This window comes from Zalophus californianus, chromosome 8, assembly GCF_009762305.2.
Source record: "Zalophus californianus isolate mZalCal1 chromosome 8, mZalCal1.pri.v2, whole genome shotgun sequence".
NCBI lineage: Eukaryota > Metazoa > Chordata > Mammalia > Carnivora > Otariidae > Zalophus > Zalophus californianus.
The window spans coordinates 49,498,589-49,524,452 of record NC_045602.1 but is presented as its reverse complement, the minus strand read 5'-3'; the positions used below and the strand labels follow the sequence as shown (position 1 = coordinate 49,524,452).

The 25,864-nt window shown below is 48.8% G+C and overlaps 4 protein-coding genes across 6 annotated transcripts in view; 1 reads left to right on the top strand and 3 right to left on the bottom strand.

The window, feature by feature from the left end:
- Positions 1–6,430: 6,430 nt before the first annotated feature.
- Positions 6,431–11,885, bottom strand: LOC113936958 (retinol dehydrogenase 12-like). Its single transcript, XM_027620537.1, has 6 exons — positions 11,711–11,885; positions 11,337–11,576; positions 10,996–11,085; positions 8,255–8,443; positions 7,649–7,755; positions 6,431–7,534 (listed from the first exon to the last, which is right to left on the bottom strand). The coding sequence occupies exons 1-6, from the start codon at positions 11,883–11,885 to the stop codon at positions 7,346–7,348; spliced, it is 990 nt and encodes a 329-aa protein (XP_027476338.1). The 3' UTR covers positions 6,431–7,345.
- Positions 11,886–12,538: 653 nt separating this feature from the next.
- C8H2orf81 (chromosome 8 C2orf81 homolog) lies at positions 12,539–17,676 on the bottom strand. The gene is given in 6 exon segments (XM_027620536.2): positions 12,539–13,232; positions 13,235–13,973; positions 14,142–14,363; positions 14,457–14,655; positions 14,657–14,685; positions 17,659–17,676. Coding segments are annotated over 6 exon segments (1,842 nt in total). The 3' UTR covers positions 12,539–12,597.
- A 166-nt stretch (positions 17,677–17,842) lies between these two features.
- Positions 17,843–25,864, top strand: part of WDR54 (WD repeat domain 54) — a 23,669-nt gene continuing 15,647 nt past the window's right edge. The window contains exons 1-10 of one of the 3 annotated variants that reach the window (XM_027621873.2): positions 17,843–17,941; positions 18,240–18,519; positions 18,693–18,755; positions 19,125–19,191; positions 19,284–19,337; positions 19,667–19,794; positions 20,686–20,786; positions 20,861–21,014; positions 21,218–21,292; positions 21,375–21,682. In XM_027621873.2, coding sequence (XP_027477674.1) covers positions 18,298–18,519; positions 18,693–18,755; positions 19,125–19,191; positions 19,284–19,337; positions 19,667–19,794; positions 20,686–20,786; positions 20,861–21,014; positions 21,218–21,292; positions 21,375–21,506 — 996 coding nt within the window. In that variant the 5' untranslated portion in view covers positions 17,843–17,941; positions 18,240–18,297 and the 3' untranslated portion in view covers positions 21,507–21,682. The other 2 variants (XM_027621871.2, XM_027621872.2) reach the window with 2 other exon arrangements.
- The window catches only part of RTKN (rhotekin), a 22,991-nt gene continuing 18,806 nt past the window's right edge, over positions 21,680–25,864 (bottom strand). Inside the window, 8 exon segments of the mRNA XM_027621862.2 lie at positions 21,680–22,387; positions 22,968–23,019; positions 23,022–23,074; positions 23,234–23,402; positions 24,064–24,192; positions 24,430–24,536; positions 24,640–24,734; positions 25,478–25,687. Of these exon segments, the coding sequence (XP_027477663.1) occupies positions 22,053–22,387; positions 22,968–23,019; positions 23,022–23,074; positions 23,234–23,402; positions 24,064–24,192; positions 24,430–24,536; positions 24,640–24,734; positions 25,478–25,687 (1,150 nt within the window). The 3' untranslated portion in view covers positions 21,680–22,052.

The following is a 25,864-nucleotide window of genomic DNA, read 5'->3' as shown; positions in this document are numbered from 1 at the left end:
TGCACAGCAAAGGAAACAGTTGACAAAACCAAAAGACAACCGACAGAATGGGAGAAGATATTTGTAAATGTCTTATCAGATAAAGGGCTAGCGTCCAAAATCTATAAAGAACTTATCAAACTCAACACCCAAAGAACAAATAATCCAGTCAAGAAATGGGCAGAAGACTTGAGCAGACATTTCTCCAAGGAAGACATACAAATGGCCAACAGACACATGAAAAAATGCTCAACATCACTCTGCATCAGGGAAATACAAATCAAAACCATAGTGAGATACCACCTCACACCAGTCAAAATGTCTAAAATTAACAAGTCAGGAAACGACAGATGTTGGAGAGGATGCGAAGAAAGGGGAACCCTCCTACACTGTTGCTGGGAATGCAAACTGGTGCAGCCACTCTGGAAGACAGTATGGAAGTTCCTCAAAAAGTTGAAAATAGAGCCACCCTATGACCCAGTAATTGCACTACTAGGTATTTACCCCAAAGGTACAAACAGTGATTTGAAGGGGCATCTGCACCCCAATGTTTATAGCAGCAATGTCCACAATAGCCAAAATATGGATAGAGCCCAGATATCCATTGACAGATGAATGGATAAAGAAGAATGTGGTGTGTATATATACATACATATATATACATATATATATATACACACACACATACACACACATATATACAATGGAATACTACTCAGCCATCAAAAAAAAAAAAGAAATCTTGTCCCTTGCAACAATGTGGATGGAACTCGAGGGTATTATGCTAAGCGAAATAAGTCAGTCAGAGAAAGACAAATATATGATTTCATTTATATGTGGAATTTAAAAAACAAAATAGAGGATCATAGGGGAAGGGAGGAAAAAATAAGATGAAAACAGAGGGAAACAAACCATAAGAGACTCTTAACAATAGGAAACAAACTGAGGGTTCCTGGAGGGGATGGGGGTGGAAGGATGGCGTAACTGGGTGATGGACATTAAGGAGGGCACTGGATGGAATGAGCACTAGGTGTTATATGCAACTGATGAATCACTAAATTCTACCCCTGAAACTAATAATACACTATATGTTAATTAAATTAATTTAAATAAATAATTTATAGTTGAAGAAGTATATTCATGTATGCAACTTGTTTCAAAAATATTTAGAAGTGTTTGAATACTGGATTGAATATACATTTTTAAACTTAAATTTAATTAAAATTTAAATTTAAAATTCAGTTCCTCAGCCACATTTCACACACTCAATAGCTACATGTGGGAAGTGCTTTCATAATGGACAGTCTAGAGATTGAACTTCAACCCTTCTTCCCCCTGCTTTTTTATACTTTTATGAGAGCTCTAGCCTTTCAAAAAAGAACCTAATGTTCAATTCATCATTGCTTGGCTTTGTTACCACACACTGGTAGAGTGTGAGGAGCCAAGGTGGCCCAGGGAGAGCCAGGCCTGCTGTTCCCCACTTCTTTCTGGGGTAGGAGTGGGGACAGCGTGAGGATGGCCCCTCAGGGGACCTTGAGGACTATGTAATAAGAACCCACTCTGTGGGATAAGCCAGAACAATCATAAAAAGTTTCTCTTTTTTTAATTTTTTTTAAAGATTTTATTTAGGGGCGCCTGGGTGGCTCAGATGGTTAAGCGTCTGCCTTCAGCTCAGGTCATGATCCCAGCGTCCTGGGATCGAGTCCCGCGTCGCGCTCCCTGCTCCTTGGGAGCCTGCTTCTCCCTCTGCCTCTCTCTCTCTCTCTCTGTCTTTCATGAATAAATAAATAAAATCTTACAATATAAGATTTTATTTATTTTTTGACAGAGAGAGTGACAGCGAGAGAGGGAACACAAGCAGGGGTAGTGGGAGAGGGAGAACCAGGCTCCCTGCTTAGCAGGGAGCCTGATGTGGGGCTAGATCCCAGGGACCTGTGATCATGACCTGAGCCAAAGGCAGATGCTTAATGACTGAGCTGCCCAGGTGCCCCAAAATAAAGTCTTTAAAAAAATAATCTGGAAATTATTGGAACTGATTTAAAAATAGCAAAGTGGCTAGATAGAAAAGCCACATAAAAGATGAGCTACATTTCCATAACCAACAATGAAAAATTAAATATAATTTTTAAATGAAATTGATACAAATTGAATAAACTTAACAAAATATGTGCACAACCAAATTATAAAATCTTACTGAAGAATTAAAGTTAGCCTAAATAAATGAGAGATATAGCATATTCATGAACAGGAGAATTTAATGTCATAAAGAAGTTTTTATCCCATATTTATGTATTTGAAATAATCCCAGTCAATAACCTACCAGGATATTCCAGGAGCTTATGCTAACAAATTAGTAAATCTGTAGAGAAGAGCCCAGGGCCAAAAATAGCCAAGAAATTCCTGAAGTAAAAGAACACAGTTCAGGGGTGGCAGTGCTTATTTTAAAGTTATTGTAATTAAGGCACTATGGTACTGATGTAGGTATAGAAAAAAAATAGACCATTAGAACAGAAAAGAGTCTAGACCTAAAACAAACATAGATACATATGAACATTTGATATTTGACACAATTTATATTATTGGTCAGTGGGAGAGAGACACACTATTCAAAAAATGGTGCTGGAATAATTGGCTATACAAACTCGAAAGAAGGGAGGGAAGGAGAAAGGAAGGAATAAATAGGTGCTTTCATTTCTGGCAATAGAGGACTAAATATCATGGAAATTCTACCTGATACAGTGCAACTAAAAATGCTGGAACGCAACATTCTCACACACACACACACACACACATGCGTGTGCATGCATGCACCTGCCAGTATTGCCTAAATGAATTGGTGGGAAAGTAAGGGAATTCCTCAGAAGCTAGAGATGATGTGAAATTATAAATCCCAAGGCACAGATGATCATTGGAGTCAGTGTTTGCTAAAGCAACCCTTAGTGGCCTGGAACTGGGGTTAAAGGGCCTTAAGTAGGGACAGAAAACCAAATCTGGGGTTGAGCAGAGAAGATTGGAATAGAAAACTACCACCCCCCTACATACACACACATAAAGCCAGGAGAGTCAAGGAGTAATACCCCAGTGAACTTCAAAAAGAGAAGTGTCCCACAGAGGAAAACAGTAAAGATAAAAGCTTCTCATCCTTACTTGTGGGTGTAATGGGAAAATCCTCTCTGGTAATTCAAAATAATAAGCTTGTACTGACATAAGTTTGGGACCAGAATGTATATCACATGAGTGGCCAAAAAAATTCCAAGATGATATAGAGAGCATATATATGTATGTGTGTATATATATATATATATATGAAATATTATTCAGCCTTGAGAAAAAAGGATCTCTTGCTATTTATGACAACATGACAAAGGACCTTGAGCATATTATGCTTAGTGAGATAAGTCAGACAGAGAAAGACAAATACTGTATGATATCATTTATACATGCAACCTAAAAAAAGTCAAACCTATGAAAAAAATAGTAAAATGGTGGTTACTGGGAGAGGAGGGATGGTAAAGATAAGATTAATGGTGTTTAAGGGTATAAACTTGTAAAGAGTAGCAAATAGGCCATAGAGGTCTGATGCACAGTGTGATGGATAGAGATAATAATATTGTACTGTACTGATGTGATGTGATAAATATTGCTTCCATAGCAGTCATATTACAACATATAAATGTATCAAAGAAACACGCTGTATGCCTAAATTTACAAAATGTAATGTGTCAAATCTATCAAACAAATAAATAGAAATACAGAGACATATATATCCTCAGGTTCAGGAAACCCAAAGGATTCCCACCAGAATAAACAAAAAGAAATACACATCCGGATTAACAGTACTGAAGCTGCAGGAAAGTGATGACAAGGATAACATCATAAAAGGAGCAAGAGAGAAAAAAAGCACTGTTAGATTAACATCTGATTTCTCATAGCAACAATGAAAGCCAGAAGATGAAGGAATATTATCCTCAACGGGATAAAAGACAATATCTGCCCGCCTATAACTCCTTAGCCAGCAAGATGATCCCTCAAAAATGGTGAAATAAAGACATTTTCAAGCCAATAAAACTGAGAAGGTTTTTTTTTTTAAGATTTTATTTATTTATTTGACAGAGAGAGAGAGACACAGTGAGAGAGGGAACACAAGCAGGGGGAGTGGGAGAGGGAGAAACAGGCTTCCCGCTGAGCAGGGAGCCCGATGCGGGGCTTGATCCCAGGACCCCAGGATCATGACCTGAGCTGAAGGCAGACGCTTAATGACTGAGCCACCCAGGCGCCCCACTGAGAAGGTTTATTATCATTAGATCCTGTATAAGTTTTCTGTTGCTGCATAACCAATCACTACACTCAGTGGCTTGAAAGAACCCAGGTATTGTCTCACGGTTTCTATGCATCAGGAGTCTGGGTACAGATTAGCTGGGTCCTTTGCTCAGGGTGTCACCAGGCTGAAATCATGGTGTCGCCCAGGGCTGCAGTCTCATCTGGGCTCCAGGTCCTCTCCCAGACTCACTGGGTATTGGCAGAATCCAGTTCATTATGGCTGGAAAACTGAAGCCTTGACTCCTAGAGGCCAGGTGGTCCTCTCCACAATGTGACAGTTTATTTCTTCATGGTAAACAGGAGGATCTTTCTGAAATCTGGGAGGACCTGAACACGTTTAAAGGGCTCACCTGATTAGGTCAGGTCCACCCAAAATAATCTCCCCTTTGATGAATTCAAAGTCAGCTGATGACAGTTTAATTACATCAGCAAACCCTGTTTGTCAGTATATAAGGTAATCACAGGAGTGAAACTCCATCATATTCATGAGTTCTTGCTCACACTCGAGGGGAGGAGATTGTACAGAATGTGCACACAGAGAGTAGGAATCTTGGGGACTGTCTTAGTAAAATTCTGTGTACCTTAAATCCTCATGACAGGAACTCAAAAGGATATACTTCAGGTAAAAGGAAAATAATCCCAGGTGGAAGATCTGAGACACAAGAAAGAAGAGCAGGCAAAGAAAATATTAAACATATGGTAAATCCACAGAAATATGAACTATTTAAAATAATAATATATTTGATTTGTGCAATTAACAAAATAACAATATCATCAAAATATCAGGTTACAAAAGCATGTAAATTCAAAGGGAATAATTAATGTTAAAGAATTCTAACGTCTGGGGCACCTGGGTGGCTCAGTCCGTTGAGCATCTGCCTTCGGCTCAGGTCATGATCCTGGGGTCCTGGGATCGAGCCCCGCATCGGGCTCCCTGCTCAGCGGGGAGCCTGCTACTCCCTCTCCCACTCCCCCTGCTTGTGTTCCCTCTCTCGCTATGTCTCTCTCTCTGTCGAATAAATAAATAAAATCTTTAAAAAATAAGAATTCTAACGTCTATGTATTGTTGAAAGAAGTAGAAAAATACTGACTAAAGAGACAACGTGTTAAGTCTGGAGCACCTTGTTGGCTCAGTCAGTTAAGTGGATGGACTCTTGGTTTCAGCTCAGGTCATGGTCTCAAGGTTGTGAGATGGAGCCTTGAGCCTCCAGCTTCTCCTGGGCTCTGCACTCAGCATGGAGTTGAGGAGTCGGCTTGAGATTCTGCCTCTGCCCGCCCCCCTCCCTTGCTGCAAGCTCTCTAAAATAAATAAAATCTTTTTTAAAAAAGACTGTTAAGTCAAATATGCAGGTTGAATTTTTTGATTAATCACTAAAGAACAGATTATATACTTTCAAAACAAGAGAGAGAGTTTAAAAATGGAAAAATTTTCCAGTACTCTCTGAGGCTCCCAACCAGCCTTCTTTCCCTCCCTCTCTCAGGGTCAGACTTGGATCCCAGTCTGGTGGTCCTCTCAGCTTCTCCCAGCTTCCTTCCCATTTTCTCTCACAGCCATTTCCCCTAACGAGTTTCTTGTACATTCAATCCCAACTTGGCATCTGCTTCTCAGATGATGCTCCTGGACTAACACAAATCCCCAATTCATTTTATGAAATGAATAGATCCATAGCAGTGAAACAAGTCAATGGTAATATGGGTAAAGAAAAGTACAGGCCAGGGGTGCCTGGCTGGTTCAGTTGGAAGAGCGTGTGACTCTTCATCTTGGGGTCATGAGTTAGAGCCCTGCATGGAGTGTAGAGATGGCTTAAATAAAACTTAAAAAAAAGTACAGGCCAGTCTCATTTATGAACATGGTACGAAGTGCTAAACAAAAGCCTGAGTATGCTCAATTTAGCAATGTCTACACAACACAGTGACTGGAAATGCAAGGTTGTTTACTGGGTTTACTTCAGAAATGCAAGCTCGGTTTAATACTAGAACATCTATAAATGTCTTCTAGAAAAAGAAATAAAAGAATAGTGGAAAGGGAAGAAGTAAAACTTATTTTTCTTAGGCAGTGTGATGTTCTACGTAGAAAAACCAAAGCACCTACAGATAATTCATTAAAATTAGACAATTTATTATAGTTGTTCAATAGACAATCAACACAAAGGTTAAGGCACCATTTACAATAGCATCAAAATGAAGTTACCTGAATTAAATATAATAAATCCGGTGTAAGATCTTTACAGATAAAATTATTTAAAATTTTGTAAAGATATTAAAAAGAGTTAAGTCGTTAGGAGTATACCTTGTTCAAGGTTAGGAAAATTCAATATCGTAAAAATACCAATCCTCCCAAGTAGATGTAATGGAATCACAGAAGGATTCGTGTGTGTGTGTGTGTGTGTGTGTGTGTGTGTGTGTGTGTGTGTGTGAAATTTGAAGAGCTGATCCCAAAATGTATATAGATGAACAAAGACCCTGGAGAAAAGTAATGGGCTCCCAGCACCAGAATTCACTGATCTTGTTGCTTGGCTTGTTGCTTGTGATCTTGGTTTGGTTTGATGGAAAGGTGGAATGATCATCTGCAGGCTCAGGTACAGTACCAGTTGGGAGACAACACTCTGTAAAGTACGAGTATTGTCCTACAGGGTGTGTTATATGCTTTAATCAAGAGGGCACTGTGTGGTACTGTCTTCCCCCCAAACCAGGAAGCATACGTGTAGAAACCAAGAGGTACAGGTGGAAGTTTCCCTTCTTACCAGTACCCCTAATTCCCACTGGAAGGAGTTTTACTCCCTGTCACCACAAAGCGGGACTCTGTAGGTTTGGAGATCCTAGTTGCCAAGGGATGAATACTTCCATCAGAGAACTGGCAGGAAAGTAGAAGGTGAAACTATCCTCTGGCTAATCTGAGCTTTCATGCCCCAAGCCAACAGGAAGAGGAAGTGATCATTATATCAGACAAGACGATTGATGCTTGGAACCAATAAACAAAAAGCATGATCAGAGTAAGGGCTGGGAGTCAGTGAGGATGGCAAGTTAGGGCAGGGGTCACAGAGGATCAGTCCACCTTATCTAGGTTTGTTAGCTGGACAGAAGCATTCCAGAGCCTTTGGGCCACTTGAGGATCCTGAGCAACTTTAGTAGGAAGAGTTATCATACAGGAACTGCTAAAATATTTTCCAGAAACACCATCCAGCTCCTTTGCCAAGCTCAGGTAGAGGACTGGGATTGCACCTTGTTTGGCATCCTGTAGAGGGGAGGAGAGGAAGTCATGCCAAGCTGACTTTGCTCTGCTGGGGACACACAGAAGCACAGCCCTGCCACACCCTCTTCAGGCTGAGCCAGCTCCCCCTCTACTCACCTTACAGAAAAAGCTGAAGAGCCAGAACAAGAGGCGGTATGGCCAAGAGAAATGCTTCATGATCTCCGTGTATACTACACCTGGGTCCACAGAGTTCACAGTCACACCTGAGAGGATGGGACACGGGTAAAGTGCAAAGTGGAATGAGAGGGGAATATTGGGAAGAAAGGCGTAAGTGTGGTTCTCCAATGATGGGAGGATCCTATGAGGTCTGTTGGGCAGAAGGAACCAGAGACTTGGGGGTGGTGCCAGGCAAGTCAGTCGTCCGGAACTCAGACAAATGGTGGTATTTAAGCCAGTGAGGAAACGGAAGTATTTGAAAGTGCTAGGTGAACTTTAGGAGGAACGCAGTGGATGGTGCTGGTTTTGGAGAATCCTGAGAGGAGAGGGGTGTTGTGAGTGATAGGAAAGTTGGAAAGACTGAAAAGGAGATGTGAAGACAGGGTTGAGGGAACCATAGCTGCACAGATGATACATGGAGGAGATTAACAGCTGCCCTTGGGGGGCACGGGGAGCAGTTTATGGCCAGGACATGTTGGGATGAGATGTGAAGTATTGGGAGGTGGTGCTGGAGATGGAGCAGTAGGGGGTGTCAGAGACAATTACCTGTCCTTTGAAGTCTCCGGGCAAGCTCCCCAGTGAAGGAGGTCAAGAGCAGTTTGCTGCAGTCGTAGTTCTGGTTAAAGGTCAAAGGCTTACCAGCCCCTGTCAGATGTTTCTCATCAATATACCCATGTGCATGTCGAAAGGAAGACACATTCACTACCCGGGCTGACCCTGCCCGTTGTAGGGCCCCTGGGTGGAAAGAGGACCACACTCCTTCTATCCAAGTTCTGGAGTGAATTCCCATGCCCACTCCCCAACCTGCCTCTCCAGGAAACTCCAAAAGAGCAGAGACCATCCAGGGCTTTCAGGATAGGGTCAGTGGGCACCCCCCAGCTTAATGTGAATGGGGCCTTCATCTTCATTAGCTAATTTCCTAACATTTTTCCTCCTCTTTTATTGTAGTGTTTGGATTTTTGTCTTGCTTTTCTCCCACTTGTCAGCTGGAGCTACTTTACCCTGTTTGTGTTTTACCTCACTGGTAGCTAAGAGAGAAAAGCAGAGGTTGGAGACAATGTGAAAGCTGTCTTTCATGTATTCATCACACAGATGTTCATTAGGTGTCTGGATTATGGCAGACACCGAGACAGATGCTAAGGACATAAGGGTGCTAGGTTGAGGGGGGAAAGAAACGCATGTAGAGATACTTGGGAAAGTGGTTTGTTTTGTTTTGTTTTGTTTTGTTTTTTAGACCCCAGCTATCGGCAGGATGCCTGGGTGGCTCAGTCGGTTAAGCGTCTGCCTTCAGCTCAGGTCATGATCCCAGGGTCCTGGCGGGGAGCCTGCTTCTCCCTCTGCCTGCAGCTCCCCCTGCTTGTGCATTCTCTCTCTTTCTGTCTCTGACAAATAAATAAAATCTTTTAAAACCCAACTATCTTCCAAAGTAACAAAAATGAAATTACAATCAATAGTACAAGTTAAATCTTTAAAAAAAAATATGCTACTGTCTATCTGAAGTCTGGATTATATAAAATATGAAAAATAGTAGTTGTCACATATGAATTTACAGTGTTAAAAATGCCAAAAGTCTTTTGAGCCATACATTTAAATTACAAATCACAAATGAAAATTTGAGCAGGTGGTATTCAGCCAAAATTTGCTGGAGAGAAAATTATTCCTAAAGAGAACAGACCCCAGACTTGCAGGCATAGTGATATAAAGGCCAAAGGGGCTCACAGCCTAGTTGGAGACTGATGCTCATGGAACAGTGTCGATGTGGGAACAGGGACGTGTACAAGGGCTGAGGGAGCCCTGTAAATGGGGCACTGCTGGGGGAGGCAAAGGGCAGGACCCACAGCACAGGCAGTATCTGTGCTGAGTCTTGGCGGAGGAACTAAAGTTGGTCAGCTAAAAGAGTGGGAAAGGATATTCCACATAGAGGCGAGCACATGTGCAAAACGCAGAGCCAGAGGGGGATAAAGCAAGGTCCAAGAGCTACAGAGCAAAGCTACAGACTGTCTGCTGGAGAGGAGAGTGTGGATTCAGGAAGGGCAGGAGGTGAGGCTCTCAGTCTGCAGGGGTCTGTGCATGGAAAGAAGGGGCTCAGAGTTTCTCCTCTAAAGGAGAGAGTACCTTCCAAGGATCTTAAGCAAGTGATATGGTGAAAAGTGATTTCTACAAGTGGCAGGAAGAAGAATAGATTAGAGAAGGGGAGGAGATGGGGCGCCTGGGTGGCTCAGTTGGTTAAGCGTCTGCCTTCCGCTCAGGTCATGATCCCAGGGTCCTGGAATGGAGCCCGGCATGAGGCTCCTTGCTCAGGGGGGAACCTGCCTCTCATTCTGTTTGCCACTCCCCCTGCTCCTGCTCTCTCTCTGATAAATAAATAAAATCTTTTTTAAAAAAGAGAGAAAGAGAAGGGGAGGAGAGAAGACAGTTTAAGAAAATACAACTAAACAAGGTGCAGACAGGGTGTGACAATTTGTCAAAAGGGGGAAAAAAGTTACTACTTGAGAACTCATACATAGAGTTTTGCCTTGCTCTTTGTTCCCTTTCCAGTTGGGGCTAATTTAATCAGCCACTAAAGAGCCCATGAGATCCTGGCAATATGAATTGCCTCCCAAGAAAGGCATGGGTAGCTGATTTTCAAGGAGAGGAGGAGACTTTTTTAAATGTCATCCCTTTTGTACACTTTCAATTTTGTGTTTTGGACACATATTACCTAACCCAAACAATTGATTTTATTTTAAAGAGGCTATTACACAGTCCAGGAGAAAATGTTAGGGAGAAGGCACCTGCCCCTCACTCTGCCCCAGCCTCCCAAGGAAGAACCCAAACTTCCTTAATCAGAAAGTATTAAAAAATCAGAAAGCCAAAGGACTTGGGCCCAAGACAGAGATGAGTTCTGTCTAGATTCCTGGTGGATCTTGAGCTATTTGAGAGCAGGAAGTAGGTCTTCTTGGTGTCTATGTTCCTAGTGGTCTAGTGCTCCCCTAAGAAGCTTTTGTTGAGATGACTGACTCTACTGGCCTAGCTAAAACTCAGAGCCGGGGGAAGGAGAGGTGGGATCTTAAATCCCCTTGCTGGTTGTATTTGGGGCTGACTGATTTCATTACCAGCCTCCGACTCCTGACTTGTGTCAGGTGGGTTCCCCTGCTGTGTGTGGGGAAAAGGCATACAGGGTCATCACTCAGTGAGCAGCTGGGGCCAAGGGAAAGGAAGTGGCCATGGAGACAGTAAGCCAGGAAAATGCCAGGGTAATGGAGAAGCAAGGGTGGCACAAAAGGGAGGCACCCATTCTTCCTTACCTTGGAGTAGATTTGTAAGCAAGAAGGGCCCAACATAGTTGGTGGCAAAGGTGAGATCAAGGCCCTCTGGGGTAAGTGTCTTGGGGAATCCTGGGAGATGAGAACACAGGTAGTGGGTAATGGAAGGATACAAGATCTGGGAGAAAGATTGGCGTTCAGTAGATACAGCACAGGAACATGTATGTGCACGGATGGGGCCAAAAACTTAAGGGAGGTTTTTTAGGGTCGTGTATGAATTCAAGTTTTTCAGCAGGATGCACAGGTTAGGTTTGGTGGATGCCTGTTTTAGGGTCCCTGAACTGGAAAGGAGCCTCCTGAGATGTGTCCGGGGGAAAACATACCGCAGATTCCAGCATTGTTAACCAGCAGATGTATCTCAGGAGCCTCCTGCAGAAGCCACTGAGCAAATCTCCGGGTGGAGGCCATAGAGCTCAAGTCCACCTGGCCAAGCAGGAGGCAGTTGCCCTTTGAGGCTACTTGGATCTCAGCCAGGGCTTGCTGTCCACGCTTCTGGTTACGGCAGGCAAGGATTACACGGGCCCCACGGTGGGCCAGCTCCTGGGATACAACCTTCCCGATGCCTATAGGAGGACAGCTTCAGAGTAGGCTAGCCTGGGGAATGAGGAGAGGTGCTGGTCCACACCCCCACCCTCCCCACTGGGACTGTGGGGGATTGAGGCACCTAGTGAGGTAGCAGGATGAGAAGAAAACTCACCACTGTTGGCTCCAGTCACCACTGCTGTCTTCCCCGTTAGGTCTGTGGAGCACTGCTGGAGATCCCAAAGATGAGACTCATGCCAGAGTCGCACACTTAGTCTAAGGAGGACAAGCATGAGCAGGACAGAGCCAGGGCTCCAGACCAGGGTGCTGAGTAGAGACCACTGCAACATAGCAAAGACTTGCTGGTTGGCCACGGGAAGAGCTGGGCTGCAGTACAGGTAAGCTGGGGAGGAGCTAGTCAAAGCTGAGTGGGGATTAGCAATCAGGCAGGTTTGGTGCCTTGGACACAAAATTTAAAGAGGCTACTCACTCTCAGATTTGTCCAAGCACCCGGCTTGGACTTGGGAGTGTGTTCCACCTTAAATTGCAAGCCTTGGGCACCTGATTGCCTCACTGCTATCTTTGGCCCAGAGTCAGTGCTTCTTTGAGCCATGTATAGACTTATGGTTGTCTCCAAGTGAAACTAAGCTGAACTGATGAATTCCAGGGATTGGAAAAGCAAAATATCAAATTCCTCCTGTCTTTAATCAATGTGTACTTAAGCAGAGCCGTCAGCTTACTCCCCTACTGCAAGGAGACTCTGAGTGATTCCAACTGAGGCAGACCCCTCTTGCAGCCCTTATGTCTACTCCTCTGTGGAGAGGGGGATGGTTCTCCAGAATGCCTCTGCTGGGGAGCAACAGTGACCCTAGTGCAAGGTCACCCAAGGGTGGAAATGGGGTTATTCCCTGGAACCAGTGTTCTATATTCTTCTAGGACTATAGGACAACTGCTCCTGAGTGAGTACCCTTGGAAGAAACTGACAGAGACATCTGGTCAACGCTTAAGGCAACTCAGGTGTTTATTCTGGCAAGCAGAAAGAAGGAACCGACTGCCTGAGCTTCAGGGCCCAGAATAGGGCAGGTGCTTGGGGAGGAGTGACCACACTTTGGGGGTTGGGTTCTTCATTAGTTGTCTCACAGACACCTGAGGCTTTGGGGCACCCGTTTGGATGGGATGCTGCTCAATGGGAAGAGATGGGCCACTTTCTTTGTCCCCCTGCTGGGATACTGCAGCCCTGAGCAGCACCTGGGTGGTTGGGTTCCACATGCTCACACCAGGAGCCAGCTTCATTGTGTCAGGCAGCAACATGGGCTTCCACATCACCTGGGATGTGGCCTCAAGGACTCGGGGTGCCATATGTGGCCACCTGTGAGGATCCTGACGCTTCCAGTAGCTGGGATCCACGCCCTGTGGATTTACGCAGCTGCGGCCAGCCCACATCTTGCCCAGCAACTCTGCCTCGCCCTCCCAGCCACTGGGCCACTTGGCACCAGGCCACAGTTTGGGGCTGGGGCTCCGGGCCAGATCAGGGAAGGCCAGATTCGTGGCAAGAAAGCCAAGCCCAGGTTTGGGAAAGGGAAGCTTTGACCCAAAGCCTGGAGATGGCAGGCCTAAGCTTAAAGTGGGGGATTGGAGGCCAGGGCCCGGGCCCAAGGCAGGGAAAGGAGCGCTAGGTGGCAGAGAGAGAAAACTGTCGGGGAGACGCGGACACTGGGTCTGGGTGCTAGCAGTCTGGTGGGAGCCTCAGGAACCTCGGTCTTCGCAACCCTCGGGTGCCCCTGGTAGGCTTTCAGGGGGCATGCCTCCGAGTCAGGAACCAGAACCTCGGCCAGCGGGCGCACCCAGTGGCACGGCAGGCGCGTGGGGTCCAGACGCGCCCCGGCCTTGCGGCCCACCCTGTAGGGAAGACGGCTCCACAGCGCGTCCGCGAACCTGGGCTGCTGTGGCTCTAACGAGGTGGAGGGGCCGAGCACGGTGGGGACACCAGCGGAGAGGCCCGCTTCCGACACGCCTGAGTCGATGAGGGGCACATCCTCCTTCTTGAGCTCCAGCCAGTCCCCAGCGACGTGCGGCTGGGATGTGCAGTAATAGAGGTCCTCCAGCAAGAACTGGGAGCTGTGGGGCTGTGCCCTCTGGGTCAAGGCCTGGGTGCTGGCTACCTCCAGAGAAGGATGGGGACTGCCATCAGGAGCCATCTCCACCAATGATTGGCAACTCACGTTCAAGGACCCCACTGTGGCCTGGTGGTCTCTGGCCTGGACGTCCACGTCCTCTAAAGGACCCCCGGACCCTGTCTCCTGAAACAACTCTGGGGTAGGTGGGGGGCCTGAAGAGATTTGCAGCTCTGGAGAATGCTCCCAAGATTCCATCTGCTCCTGAGAGGGTCTCACCATCCACCGTCTTCCTAAAGAGATCTGGTCCATGCTCCCTTGGTCCTAGGGAAATGCATTGGGGGTAGGGGTGGAGGGTGGGTAGTGAGACTCAGGAAAGAGGAGAGAGGAACTAAGGGTAGAGGAGTCCAGGGAGGTCCTGAGGAGAAGGAAGACTCGGTGGGGCTCAGGGTAGGGGGGTGGGGGTCGAAGGGAGTTGGGGGCTGGGCTTACTTCGCCTTGGAAGGTCTCCTCCGGCCCCATCGAGGCAGGCGCATGCAGCACGGGCACTGATCCCTGAGCCCAGGCATCCGTCATGCATGCCAAGGGTTCCTCGTCCTCGCCCCACGTGGGGTCCTCAGCCACCGCAGATTCTCCCTCGTCCCTGGCCAGGAAGCGCCACTCGGTGATCTGCAGCATGGCCTCCCGGGCCTGGCTAATGGTGAACGGAATGCACTACGGAGGTGAGAAAGGGTCTCAGCCCAGGGGGTGCCAGAGGGATGGGTGGGTGGGTGGAGATGAGTCTGGAGAACCCGGATCCAGGCCCACCTGCTGAGTCAAGTAGACTTTGAAGGCAGAGTCCATGACTCGAGCCAGCAGATCAGCCAGGATGTCCCCCACAACATCCTCTCCCTCCTCTAGAGCCATGAGCGACATCCATTCAGCTTCCGTGAGCCGCCCAGGCACGATGTCCACCTGTGGCACCTGCACCGTAGGAGGCCGCACCTTTTCCGCCTTGGATCTGGTCCCCGCGGTCCCGAATCTGTCTCTCCTGCCTCTGGGAGGAAAAAACAGGGCAATCAGGCCAGGAAACAGAGAAGTGGAATGGAGAAGCAGCTACAGACTAGGAAGAAGCTTTCTCAAGCTGTCCAGTAGGAAGGAAAAGCCTTCTGAAAGGAACAATTTACTAAGAGCCTACTACATGTCAAATTTATTTTAGATGTTTGACCTAGCTAATTTATTTTTTTAAGATTTATTTATCTGAGGGGGGAGGGGCAGAGGGAGAGACTCTTTCAAGCCAACTCCCTGCTGAGTGGGGAGCTGGACATGGGGCTCGATCTCTGGACCTTGAGATTATGACCTGAGCTCAAACCAAGAGTAGGAGGCCTAACTGACTGAGCCACCCAGGCACCCCTGACCTAGCTAATTTAATTTTCACTTTTAAAAATTTTTTTAAAGATTTTATTTATTTATTTGATAGAGAGAGCAAGAGAGCACAAGCAGGGGGAGCGGTAGAGGGAGAGGGAGAAGCAGGCTCCCCGCCAAGCAGGGAGCTCAATGCGGAGCTCATGACCTGAGCCAAAGGCAGACACTTAACCATCTGAGCCACCTAGGCACCCCGTTAATTTAATTTTCATAACATCTCACTGAGCGCATTTTACAAAGAAACTGAAAGGACACAAGTTAACCATCGCTTGCTTGAGATTACAGAGTACACCCTGGCTGTGTATAGCTCTACTCCACAGTCCCTGCTATTGGCACTAGTTCAACAGGTTCAAAGTTCTTGAGAGTTCAGAAAAATTAAGGATGAGTCAATAAATGGCTAGTGCTCTTTAGAGTCTCCTCTCCCCCAAATCAACTTAGATCCTTATTTTACAATATACATCTAAATAAATCCCAGATGTATTAAAGGATATACACACACAAATGAAACAAAAACATAAGCAAAAAACAAAATGTAGGAAAAAAATAGGTTAAATAGTCATATCATCTCTGGGTGAGAAAAAACTGCCTAAGCATAAAAATTATGTAAGAAATAATAAAAAGCTAGAGAGGTGTATACATATAGGCAAAATTTTCCTATACTTATTTTTTAAGACATTCCCAATTACAAGCTGACAGTAGTTACCATTTACTGGCACTTAAGTGTATCAGTTACAAACACTGACTCAAGTTCCACATTTTTAGACTACATACTATTTTTATCTTTATTTTACAGAATTTGTCCAGATCACACAGCAAGGAAGTAGCGGAGTCATAATTCATATGCAGGTATGCCTGACTCTAGAGCCTGACTTTATCCTGCTTTCCAAAATTAAAAAAAAAATTGCAACAAATATAAAAAAGGATAAATATCCCCAAGTATATTAAAAACTCACATAAAAAATAAAATCTTAAGACCCCAAGGATAATAAGCAAAGAACATTAACATTTCATAAAAATGGAACCATAAATGACTAATAAACATTTGAAAAGATGTTCAACCTTTAAAAATATCAATTCCAGTTTTATGAACACATCCAAAAGCATATCCTGAAATGAAAATAAAAATATATCCTCCAACATATTCCCTGTGCTGTCATTTATAATAGCAGAATATTAAAAACCTATGTCTAACAAAAAGAATATACGGCTAATTGTGTGCCCTCTATACTAAGGAATATTATGCAATGATTAAAGATAATTTTAGGAAGAATTTGCAATAGGATAGGTAATGATAAATGAAAGAAACAGGATACAAAATTACATACCAAGTATCATCTCAGATGTATAAATCAGTATATGTTAAAGAAAAGGGAAACACCAAAATTGTAACAGTGGATACGTTTCTTTCTTGTGCTCTTCTCTATTTTATAAGTTCTCTACAGTGAGTCTGTGTCCTTCTATAATCAAGAAAAATCCACATAAAAAGAAAAAGGCTAGTTCCATAAATTCATTTTAGGGACATAGGAAACTTACAGGGAGATTCTTGGGAGCCTCCTCCCTTTCCTACAAGTCTCCCTGAACTTGGTTCCTTCCAAAATTTACCTCTAAAGGTTATCTTCTCAAATCTTCACCTCCTCACCCCCACCCAACCTTATTGCTTCCTACCAGATGTCCCCTCAAATTCATTCTCCCCCATATCTGGTGTTTCCTAAACTTTACCTGAACTCAAAATCCCTTAAGCCTCATTTCCCTTCTCTGCTAATGAAAACAGCCCTGGTGGCAAGCCCAGGGAGTAGCCCACAGCCCAGTCCAGGCTTGGCCAGAGCAGGGCAGATAGGGCTGGGAGAGGAGAGCCAGTTCCTTAGACTTACCCTCCCAGCCTCTCATGTGCCACCTCTGATAGTGACTGTACCTAGACGTGGCCTGACCAGAGAGGCCAGAGACATTATTGCACGAAGTCTCCTCAAATCTGTTTTATTTAAAAACTTCTTGGCTTTTGGGGCACCTGGGTGGCTCAGTAGGTTAAGCCTCCGCACTTGATTTCAGCTCAGGCCCGAGTGTGGAGCTCCCAGTCAGCGGGGAGTCCGCTTGAGAGTTTCTCCTTTCCTCTCCCTCTGCTCCTCCCCAACTCCCCCTCTCACGCGGGCTCTCTAAAATAAAAAGAAATCTTAAAAAAAAAATTCTTGGCTTTTAAACAATTTGAGTTTCAAGTGCAGCCTCAGAGTTGTTTAATCCATTCCTTCCTCCTAAAATCCTTGAAAGGGAGTTTATTTAGCAACACCTCTCCCCAGTGCCTGACCAATTCTGGTTTATCCATTTGAATGGGTGCCTCAGTGTAAGAGACTTATTACATGCATAGCTGCTTCCAAAGTCAGTTCCTGTTCTTGGGCTCTGCACCATACATTTGACTTTTTCCCTCAAGTTCCGAGTGTGACAAAGCGTGTTAGTGTGCGTGGTGCAGGTGTAGATTTTCTGCCCAAGACCGACCATGAACGCCCACATGCTGGGCGGGCGGCGGCCGGCGTGGGGCAGACCCACGGTTCCCCACACCGACCTTAAAGGCCGGTCCCGGCTCTGACCCACCCCTAGCGGAGCTGAAGCTCACCGAGCCTTCGTGAGCCATCGCCGCAGCTGTCGCTCCAAACCCGGGTCTTCCGCAGCTTCCCTGCCTTGCTGCAGCCACCTCCGCCTAACCGTCACCCTAGCAACGGCGCCTTGCACCCGCGGCTGACCTAGCGTGGAGTGGCTCGCCCCGCCCACGGTTGCCCTGGCAACCGCGCCGCGCTCTGCACGTTTGGGTTGCTCGGCCCCGCCCAATGGCCGTGCGTACGTGCGTCGTCCCTATGGTGGCGGTGGATTTGCAGGGTCCGAAGAATTCCCGGAGTCAGGCAAGCGACCCTGGGGCTTCGGGGAGCCAGCTGAGATAAAAAGGGTCTGGGGGCTACCCTGCTTCATCTGCCTTCGCTCGGGCGCTTGGGGCCACCGGGTCCTGTGCCATCACCGTTCCTCCTCTGGGATCCCCCCATCGCCCCATTGGATGGAGCCCTGGGGCTCCCCTTTCCCGTTCCCCAAGACATCCCCACGCCAGACTCCCCTATTGCCGTCCTCGGGTTCCCCATCACATCCTGACCTACTCCAATGGTTTCCTTCAGTGCCTCATGACAGCATCCCCCATTCCTCCCGCAGGAATCACCACTGTCGTCTGTTTCCGGAGCGCCTGTGATTCGGGCCTTTCTCCGCTAGGATGTTCCGCCGGGAGCGCTCTATTCCCCTTCGATGTTCGGCTGCAGCCCTGTGCAACAACCTCAGTGTGCTGCAGGTGCCCTCCCGCAACCTCACACATTTTGGGGTAGTCCATGGACCCAGCGCCCAGCTTCTCAGCGCTGCTCCTGAGGGTGCGCCCTTGGCCCAGCGCCAGCTCCACGCTAAGGAGGGAGCTGGAGTGAGCCCTCCACTTATCACCCAGGTGAGGCATAGAGTTGAGTGAGAGTGGTGTTGCTGAACCCAGTCCTCATCTCTGTCCTTCCTCTCCAAGCCTCAGGGAATAGGCCTTCCCTAACCCTCTGATTTTTCACTCTTTTGAGTCCTCCTATCCTCCACTCTGACCACTTCTTCCTACCCTGGGCCACTTCCTTTTAGGTCCATTGGTGTGTCCTCCCCTTCCGAGTGTTGCTGGTACTCACCTCACATCGAGGAATACAGGTAAGGAGAGCTTCCTACCCTCCCCCACTATAGTCTTCTCAACTCTTCCCCCACTTGCCTCTAAACCCTTACAAACTTGTCACATGTTTAGCCCATTCTTCCTTATTTCTCATCTTCATTCCTTCCATCTTTTCCAATTCCCAAGTGCCATCTCCAATACCTGCCCCTTTACTAGCTGTATGACCTCAGGCAATTTAGTTAACTTCTCAGAGCTTCAGTGTCCTGAGAGGGGAATAAAAGTAGTGCCTGCCTCCCAGAGTTGTTTTTGAGGATTAAATGGGCTAAGGCTAACATGAGTATGTGAAATACTCAGCATAGCTCAGCAAAGTTCAGCTGGATTGTGCCCCCATCCTTGCTCTTGTCTTCCAGATGTATGAGTCAGATGGCTCTGTCATGGTCTACTGGCACGCACTGGACTCTGGAGATGTGTCTCCAGGTACCTGCAGGACTGAGTGGGATGGGGGTAGGCAGTGTTTGGTGGGGCCGGAGGAGGTGCTATTTCTAATAGTTTTCCCCTTTCATATTCAGTACAGGCTGTGTTTGCCCGAGGAATTGCTTCCAGTGGCCACTTCATCTGTGTGGGTGAGGGGGCCAAAGGCAGGGCATTGGGGGGTGCTGGGGTATAGGGGTGTGGGCTTTGGCCAGGAGGATGCTGAAGGTTTGAGGGAATTTTTGAGGGTTAGAGGGAAGGGTGGGAGTGAAGGGGGCTCTTAGAGAGACTCCAGAAAGCCACGGAGGGCTTCAGAAGGGCAGGATAAGACAGAATAACGGTAGTCAGTGGAAGAGTAGAGCTGTTGGAGCAGTGACTGGTGGTTTTGTTACAAAGGTTTCTGGGATGGAGGGAGTGCTATATGTGGTGGTTGGAGACTCGGGAGGATCAGGAAACCATCAGTGGGGCACTGGTTCCGCAGGAACATGGTCGGGCCGGGTACTGGTGTTTGACATCCCAGCCAAGGGTCCCAACATTGTACTGAGTGAAGAGCTGGCTGGGCACCAGACATCAGTCACAGACATTGCGACCGAGCCTGCCCAGGGACAGGTGAGTGGATTCCCCCTACCAATTCCAGTGAGCCTGGGAGCCTTCCCACTTTGGTAGGCAGCAGACCTGGGTTTAAGTCTTGACTCCACTGCTAAGCGGTTGGATCACTTTGGGGACATTGCTGCTCTTTCCCAGGTTTTAGCAACCTCAAGTCCAGTGATGAAGACTGATCTTCCATTTACATGGCATTTAATAGTTCACAAACACTTTTCAATACTGGTGTGAATTGAGGAGTTGGGACAGATGGTGTCTAAGATGCTTTCCAACTCTAACATGTACAGCCTCCTTTTCTGGACTTGGGCAAGTCCCACCTATTCAGGCCCACCTCCAGTGCTACTACTGTCTTCGGGAAGCCATCCCCTATTCCTGCTCCCACTCATCTCCCTTGGCTGAGCCCTGAATTGGTACTATCCTCAAAGACAACTCTTGTCTCCCTAATTGGATTACAAACCTCTTGAGAATGGGGTATGTACGTCCTAATTCATATCCTCCACTGCACCTGACCCAGGGCTGGGCCCAGGGGCTATGTTGGTTGCCTGGGGTTAGAGGTTTCAAGAGGCCTGGACTCTAGTCTTGACTGTGACTGGCTCATTGCAAGACCTCCAGATCATAACACTGTGGTCTCAGCTTCATCATCCATCCAGTAAGGACAAGTATATACCCTGCCCCTCACACATGGTTTGTCAGGTCAGGGGGAGTGACACTCTAAAGAATGCAAGGGAGGCATTTTATGCATCCTGAGGGAAACCCCGCATCCGGCTGGTGAGGGCTCCACATTTTGCCCTTTCCCTGGAGAGGCAAAGATGCAAATGCTGCCTCCCTTCCCCCCTGCCCTGTATACAGGACTCAGCAGTGGAGGAAGGGAAGGACTGATCCCACTTTTCTCCTCAGGACTGCATGGCTGACATGGTGACGGCAGATGACTCAGGCTTGCTGTGTGTCTGGCGGTCAGGGCCTGAATTCAAATTAATGACCCAAATTCCAGGATTTGGGTAGGTGAGGCAGAAGGGGGCTGATGCCTTCCTGAGGGGTCAGAGGAAAATAAAGTGGGTTATCACCCTTGCAGGGTCCCGTGCCCTTCCGTGCAGCTGTGGCATGGGACAGTAGCCGCAGGCTACGGGGATGGGCAAGTGCGTCTCTATGAGGCCAGTACGGGAACTCTGCACGTCCAGATCAGCGCCCACGCCCGGGCCATCTGTGCCCTGGACCTGGCTCCCGAGGTGGGCAAGGTCAGTCTCCTCCTCCATCCCTATGAACCCGTGTTCCTGGTACTGGGGTGTTGAGAGGAACTCCATAGGCTTGTCTGCTACTCAGTGGAGCCCTCTCCCTGGGCACCTGGGCCAGGCACTCCAGCCTATACATGTCCCCTGTCGGCACGTGCCAATGCCCACTCATCCTACCACCTTTTTTCTTTTTTTAATAGCTTCTCTCTGCAGCTGAGGACACCTTTGTACACATCTGGAAGCTGAGCAGAAGCCCAAAGAGTGGCCACACTGAGGTGTGTGTTGTGGGAGGAGTGGAAAGGGGGGGGGGGGCCAAGCCTGAGACAGCAGGCCCTGAGCAGTCCTCCTCTCCCCCAGGTGGAACACTGTCATGCTGAGTGTGTACCTGACACCCAGGTGTGTGGTGTCCGATTCTGTGACCCCTCCGGCAGCTCCTTTGCTGTGACTGGCTATGACCTTGCTGAGATCCTGAGATTCAGCAGCGTGTGAAAGAAGAGCAGCCCGCCTTTCTCCCTGTGGGATTTATAAAGTACCCCTGCACCCAGCCCTTGTCTGATTACTCAGTATCACAGGCATACTTCACGACTACCGGTCAACTAAGCTCCAGAGATGAGGGGATGGGGCAGGCCCAGACCAAGCAGAGGCAACCTGTCTTCAAGAACCAGGTGAGGGCTGCCGTTAAATAACTTTAATGGTTGATGTGAGAGTCACAAGGGAGTTGCACTCCATCCCAAGGCTCTTCAGTGCCATCCTCAAAGCTGGTTAGTGCAGGGAGGTAGGGCAGGATTGGTTCCAGTTTTCTCCCAGGAAGGGTTTAGGGGGTCCAAGCCAGTCCCAGGAATGAGCCCCTCAGCACCTTGGCAACCACAGCCGAAGAGGGGCTTCTGCTCCCCCCGCCCCCAGCCTACCCGCAGTCCAGCAGAGGAAGGGGGGCCACACTGGCCAACCTGCTGCTGACAGCGCCGCATCCGGAGCCCAACTGCACACCCGTCCTCTCTTCCTCTGGCCAGATCCTGTTGCCAGCATCTTTCTCTCTCATACTGGCGACTGGAGCCAAGTGCGGGGCAGGCCTTTGCTGAAGAGGCCTCTGGACCTTGGGGATCGCTGCTGCGGGAGAGGGGCAACCGAGCGGGAAGCCCCAGGGGAGTGGTCTGGGGGGACAGCGTCCAGGGAGAATGTTCGGGGTCGCCCCCAGGGTATGGGGTGGGTCCGAGCTGGGGCTGGGGCCACTGAGGCAGGTGAGCAGGGGTTAGGCAGGGCAGGCTGTTCTGTAAACATTGCTAGCCAGGGTGGGGCTGTCTCCAGCCTTGCGCCCTCCCGCTGGGCCAGGATGTCTGTCACTGCTGCGATGTCATCCAGCGGCTCAATAGCTGTGACACCAGGAAGGGGTTGAGGGGAGGGGGCCAGTCAGAGCTTAGGCCTCAGGCCTACCCAGCCCTGATCATCACCTGTCACTGTAATAGGAGGAAAGCAAAGCCCGGATCTCAGCCGAGATTGTGTTATCCTGCAGGAGAAGCCCCTCACCTGGGCCCCCTGGAGCCACGGGCTCTGATAAGACTATAGGATACAGTGTGCAGGGGGGACGGAGACGAGGGGGTGGGCAGAAGTGGGTGAAAAAAATCAAGAAAGAGGCGGAAAATGAAAGCAGTGCCAGGCAAGTGAAGGGTCGGAGGAAGAGACAGGAATCCACATGCAGAAAGGGAAACAAGAGAAGAAGAAATTAGGAAAGAAATCCATGAAATGAATCTGGCTCTTTGGGGGTTTGTTTGGAACTTTGGTGGAGATGGCTGTCAGGGCTGGAGAAGAGAAACAAGGACGGAAGGGCTGAGAGGGCCTTGGGTTCCCAGAGCTCTGCCTCAGCCTATTGCTTTCTCTGTGTCCATTATCTGTGCTCCCTTGAAGCCCCCAACCGCACTTCCCATCAGGTTCCCGTAGTGTACTTTCGCTCACCCATCTCATGGTACAAGGACCCCTGCTTGGCCAGTACTTGGGGTGGTTTCCGGGAGGAGCGGGGGTTTCAATCTTCATGATTTCATCACAGCACTGCTTCCACTGGCCTGAAGGGACAGCAAGGCCCGGGGTGGGAGGAGGAAGACCGAAGGGCCAGGCCATCCTCTCCCCTACCATGGTCCCTTGCACACTTTCGGGAAATAGAGGCCTTTGATAAAAATAAACCCCATCCCTCCCAAAGGTTCAAACCAGCCCCCTCCTCTTACTCATGTCAAAGAAAAGCTGCCACAGAGCCTCCATCCAGCTGTGCAGGGCTCCTCGACTCTCGGTCTGAAGGGTGTGTGTCACCTCGTCCTCCCCACAGCGGTTACTGATGCTCAGGGTGAAGGGCCGGCCTGCAGCCTGGTCCAGCTCCCCTGCCCGCACTCTAGTCTCCTGCAGGAGAAAAGAGGGGCCTGCTTCCACCTTCACCTTGGTCACAGAAGTCAGCAGTGATATCAGGCAGGCTTGCTCATCCCTGCCTTAGGAGGAGGAGCTGGTTGGGTCTCTCATTTGCCTCCTATCGAGCAGAGCCAGAAGGAACGGCAGGAAAGGACTGGGGATGAGATGGAGCATCCTCAGTCAGGAAAGAAGAGCAGACAGAGACAGGGAAAGAGGGATTGAGTGAGACAAGGGAGGCACGGAGGCGAGCAGGAATGCTGAGGCCTAATGTCCCTCAGCACTTTCATAAAAGTCGGCAGGAAAGCCAGCAAAAGGGCTCAGAAATCAAGAGGGGTCATTGGACTTGGGTTGGGAGAGAAAGCTGGGAAAGGGTGAAGAGGATGCAGACTGGAATCTGAGGGAAAAGGCGGAAAGAGCATGAAAATCCTAAACTGACAGTGGGACCCTCTCTGTGGGACTTGGCAGGGGCTGAAGCTGGTGAGAAGAGCTTTTCCCAGCAATGCCAGTGAGAACATTCCCGGCCCTGAAGCTGGGTGTAGTGCTGTTAGAAGCAGCAGGCTAGACTTCCATCTCTCTGCACCCACCCTCCTGGGACCCGAAGGAGATGCTCCTGGGCCCTGGCACCTGGTAGCTTCACTGCCAAGGGACCCCTCACCTTGTTGATGGCAATAGTAAACAACGGCTCTTCCCCAGTGTCTGCGTCTCCGGGTTGCCGGTAACAGAAGAGGCTTGTGCCTTTCAGGACTCCATGCACTCGCGCCCAGTCCTGCAGCTCCCCAGCTTGCTGCATAAATGACTCAAGGTTTCCTGGGGGAATCACACCCCCAACACCCTTCTTCCCATTCCCCCAAATGACAGTCTGCTCCTTTCTGCCCACCCTTGTGTCTGATCCTCCTGTCTTCTTGCCATAACCCTCCTTCCTCCACCCAGATCTTGATTTTTCAATAGTCCTTTGGTGCCTAGATGATCCAACGCTCCTTTGCCTTCTCCATGTTCCCTTCTACACCTCAGGGCCCCTCACCTGCACCCTGAGGGTACCATTTGCGGTAGGCTGAGTCATGCAGAGAGGCTGAGCCACCAGGCGGCAACACACGCTACCATAAAGGGGAAGCCAGGCGGGGTTCTCCTCTGGGGGACAGGAAGTGCAGGGTAAGGGTGGGGAATGAGAAGGGACCATCCAACAGCCCCTCTTACTGTCCAGCATCTCCGCCCCTCCACAACACATACTCACCATGGCTGGTGAGGGTGAGGTCGTGTGTGCGGAACCCATCTTGCACTGCCGCCAGGGTGAGCGTCGTGTGAGCCAAGAGGTGGTAACGAGGACCACTGCAGGACAGACAGACAAGTGGGCCTCAGCCCAGCGATGGGCATCCTCAGCGGCAGGAGCTCTGAGGGCGGAGCAGACCTGACCCGTCGTTCAGGCTGTCCCACAGAAAACTAGCTTGCCTCCCCCACAGGGGTGGGAACATTGACCAAGCTTCTGCTAAGTGCTGCATCCTATGCTTTGTATGTTATCCCACTGTATTCCCACGACAGCCTTGGGAGATTGGTGGCATTGTTTTGTCAATAGATGAGACAGCTTGAGGCTTAGAGAAGTTAAGAAATTTGCCCATAATTTATAGTTGGTAGGTGGTGGAGCCGGAATTTGACCTCCTGTCTGTCCCCAAAGGCAGCAAAGACTGCCCTAGAGCATCTCAAACTGCTTCTCAGAGACCCAGTGTTTCCACTCGGTGCTTCCAGGCGCCAGTAGACAACCCCGCAGGACCCAGGATACTTTGCTCCAACCAGGGCATTTCTTCTGTCAACATAAGATGCATTTGCTGCTGCAAAAGACCGAAGACCCCTGAACTTAGCTCTCCCTGCATTCCTCCTGGTCCTCTTGGTTGACTGGGGCCCAGCTCCAGGGCACAGGCCAAGGTGCCCCCCAGCTGTGTGGCCCCCGCTCATTCATGTAGGTCTGCATGCTGCGGCAGCAGTGCAAAGGAGGTCTGCGTTCTCAACACAGCTCAGAGGCCACCCGTAGCCAGGACATACGCAGCTGAGGGCAGTGGGGGGATATAGGGCCTTACCCCACAGCCGGGGTGGGGAGCAAAATGGGACTGCTCCCCGAACCCCCAGCACTCTCCAGTGATGCCCGGACACGCCTCCCTGAGGAACGGCCTAGGGAGCTGCTGAGTTTGGTGGCAAGCCTCTTGGGGGCTCCCGCCAGGGCCCCCTCCTCTTCCATGCAGGCCCCATACAGCTCCAGTCGCAGTTCAAAGTCTGGCCCTGCCTCGGTGCTATAGGAGTGTGGGAGGAAGAGAGGAGGCTGGTCCTGGGGAAGTCCAGGTAGGCATGAGGGGATGGGTGGGGGTGGAAGATGGAGGTGGTGCGAGTATAGGACAGCTCCCCAGGTGAGGCCCGTCTTCCTTCCTCCCCTGCAGCTCCATCCAAGGACTGGAGCAGAGTGGAGAAAG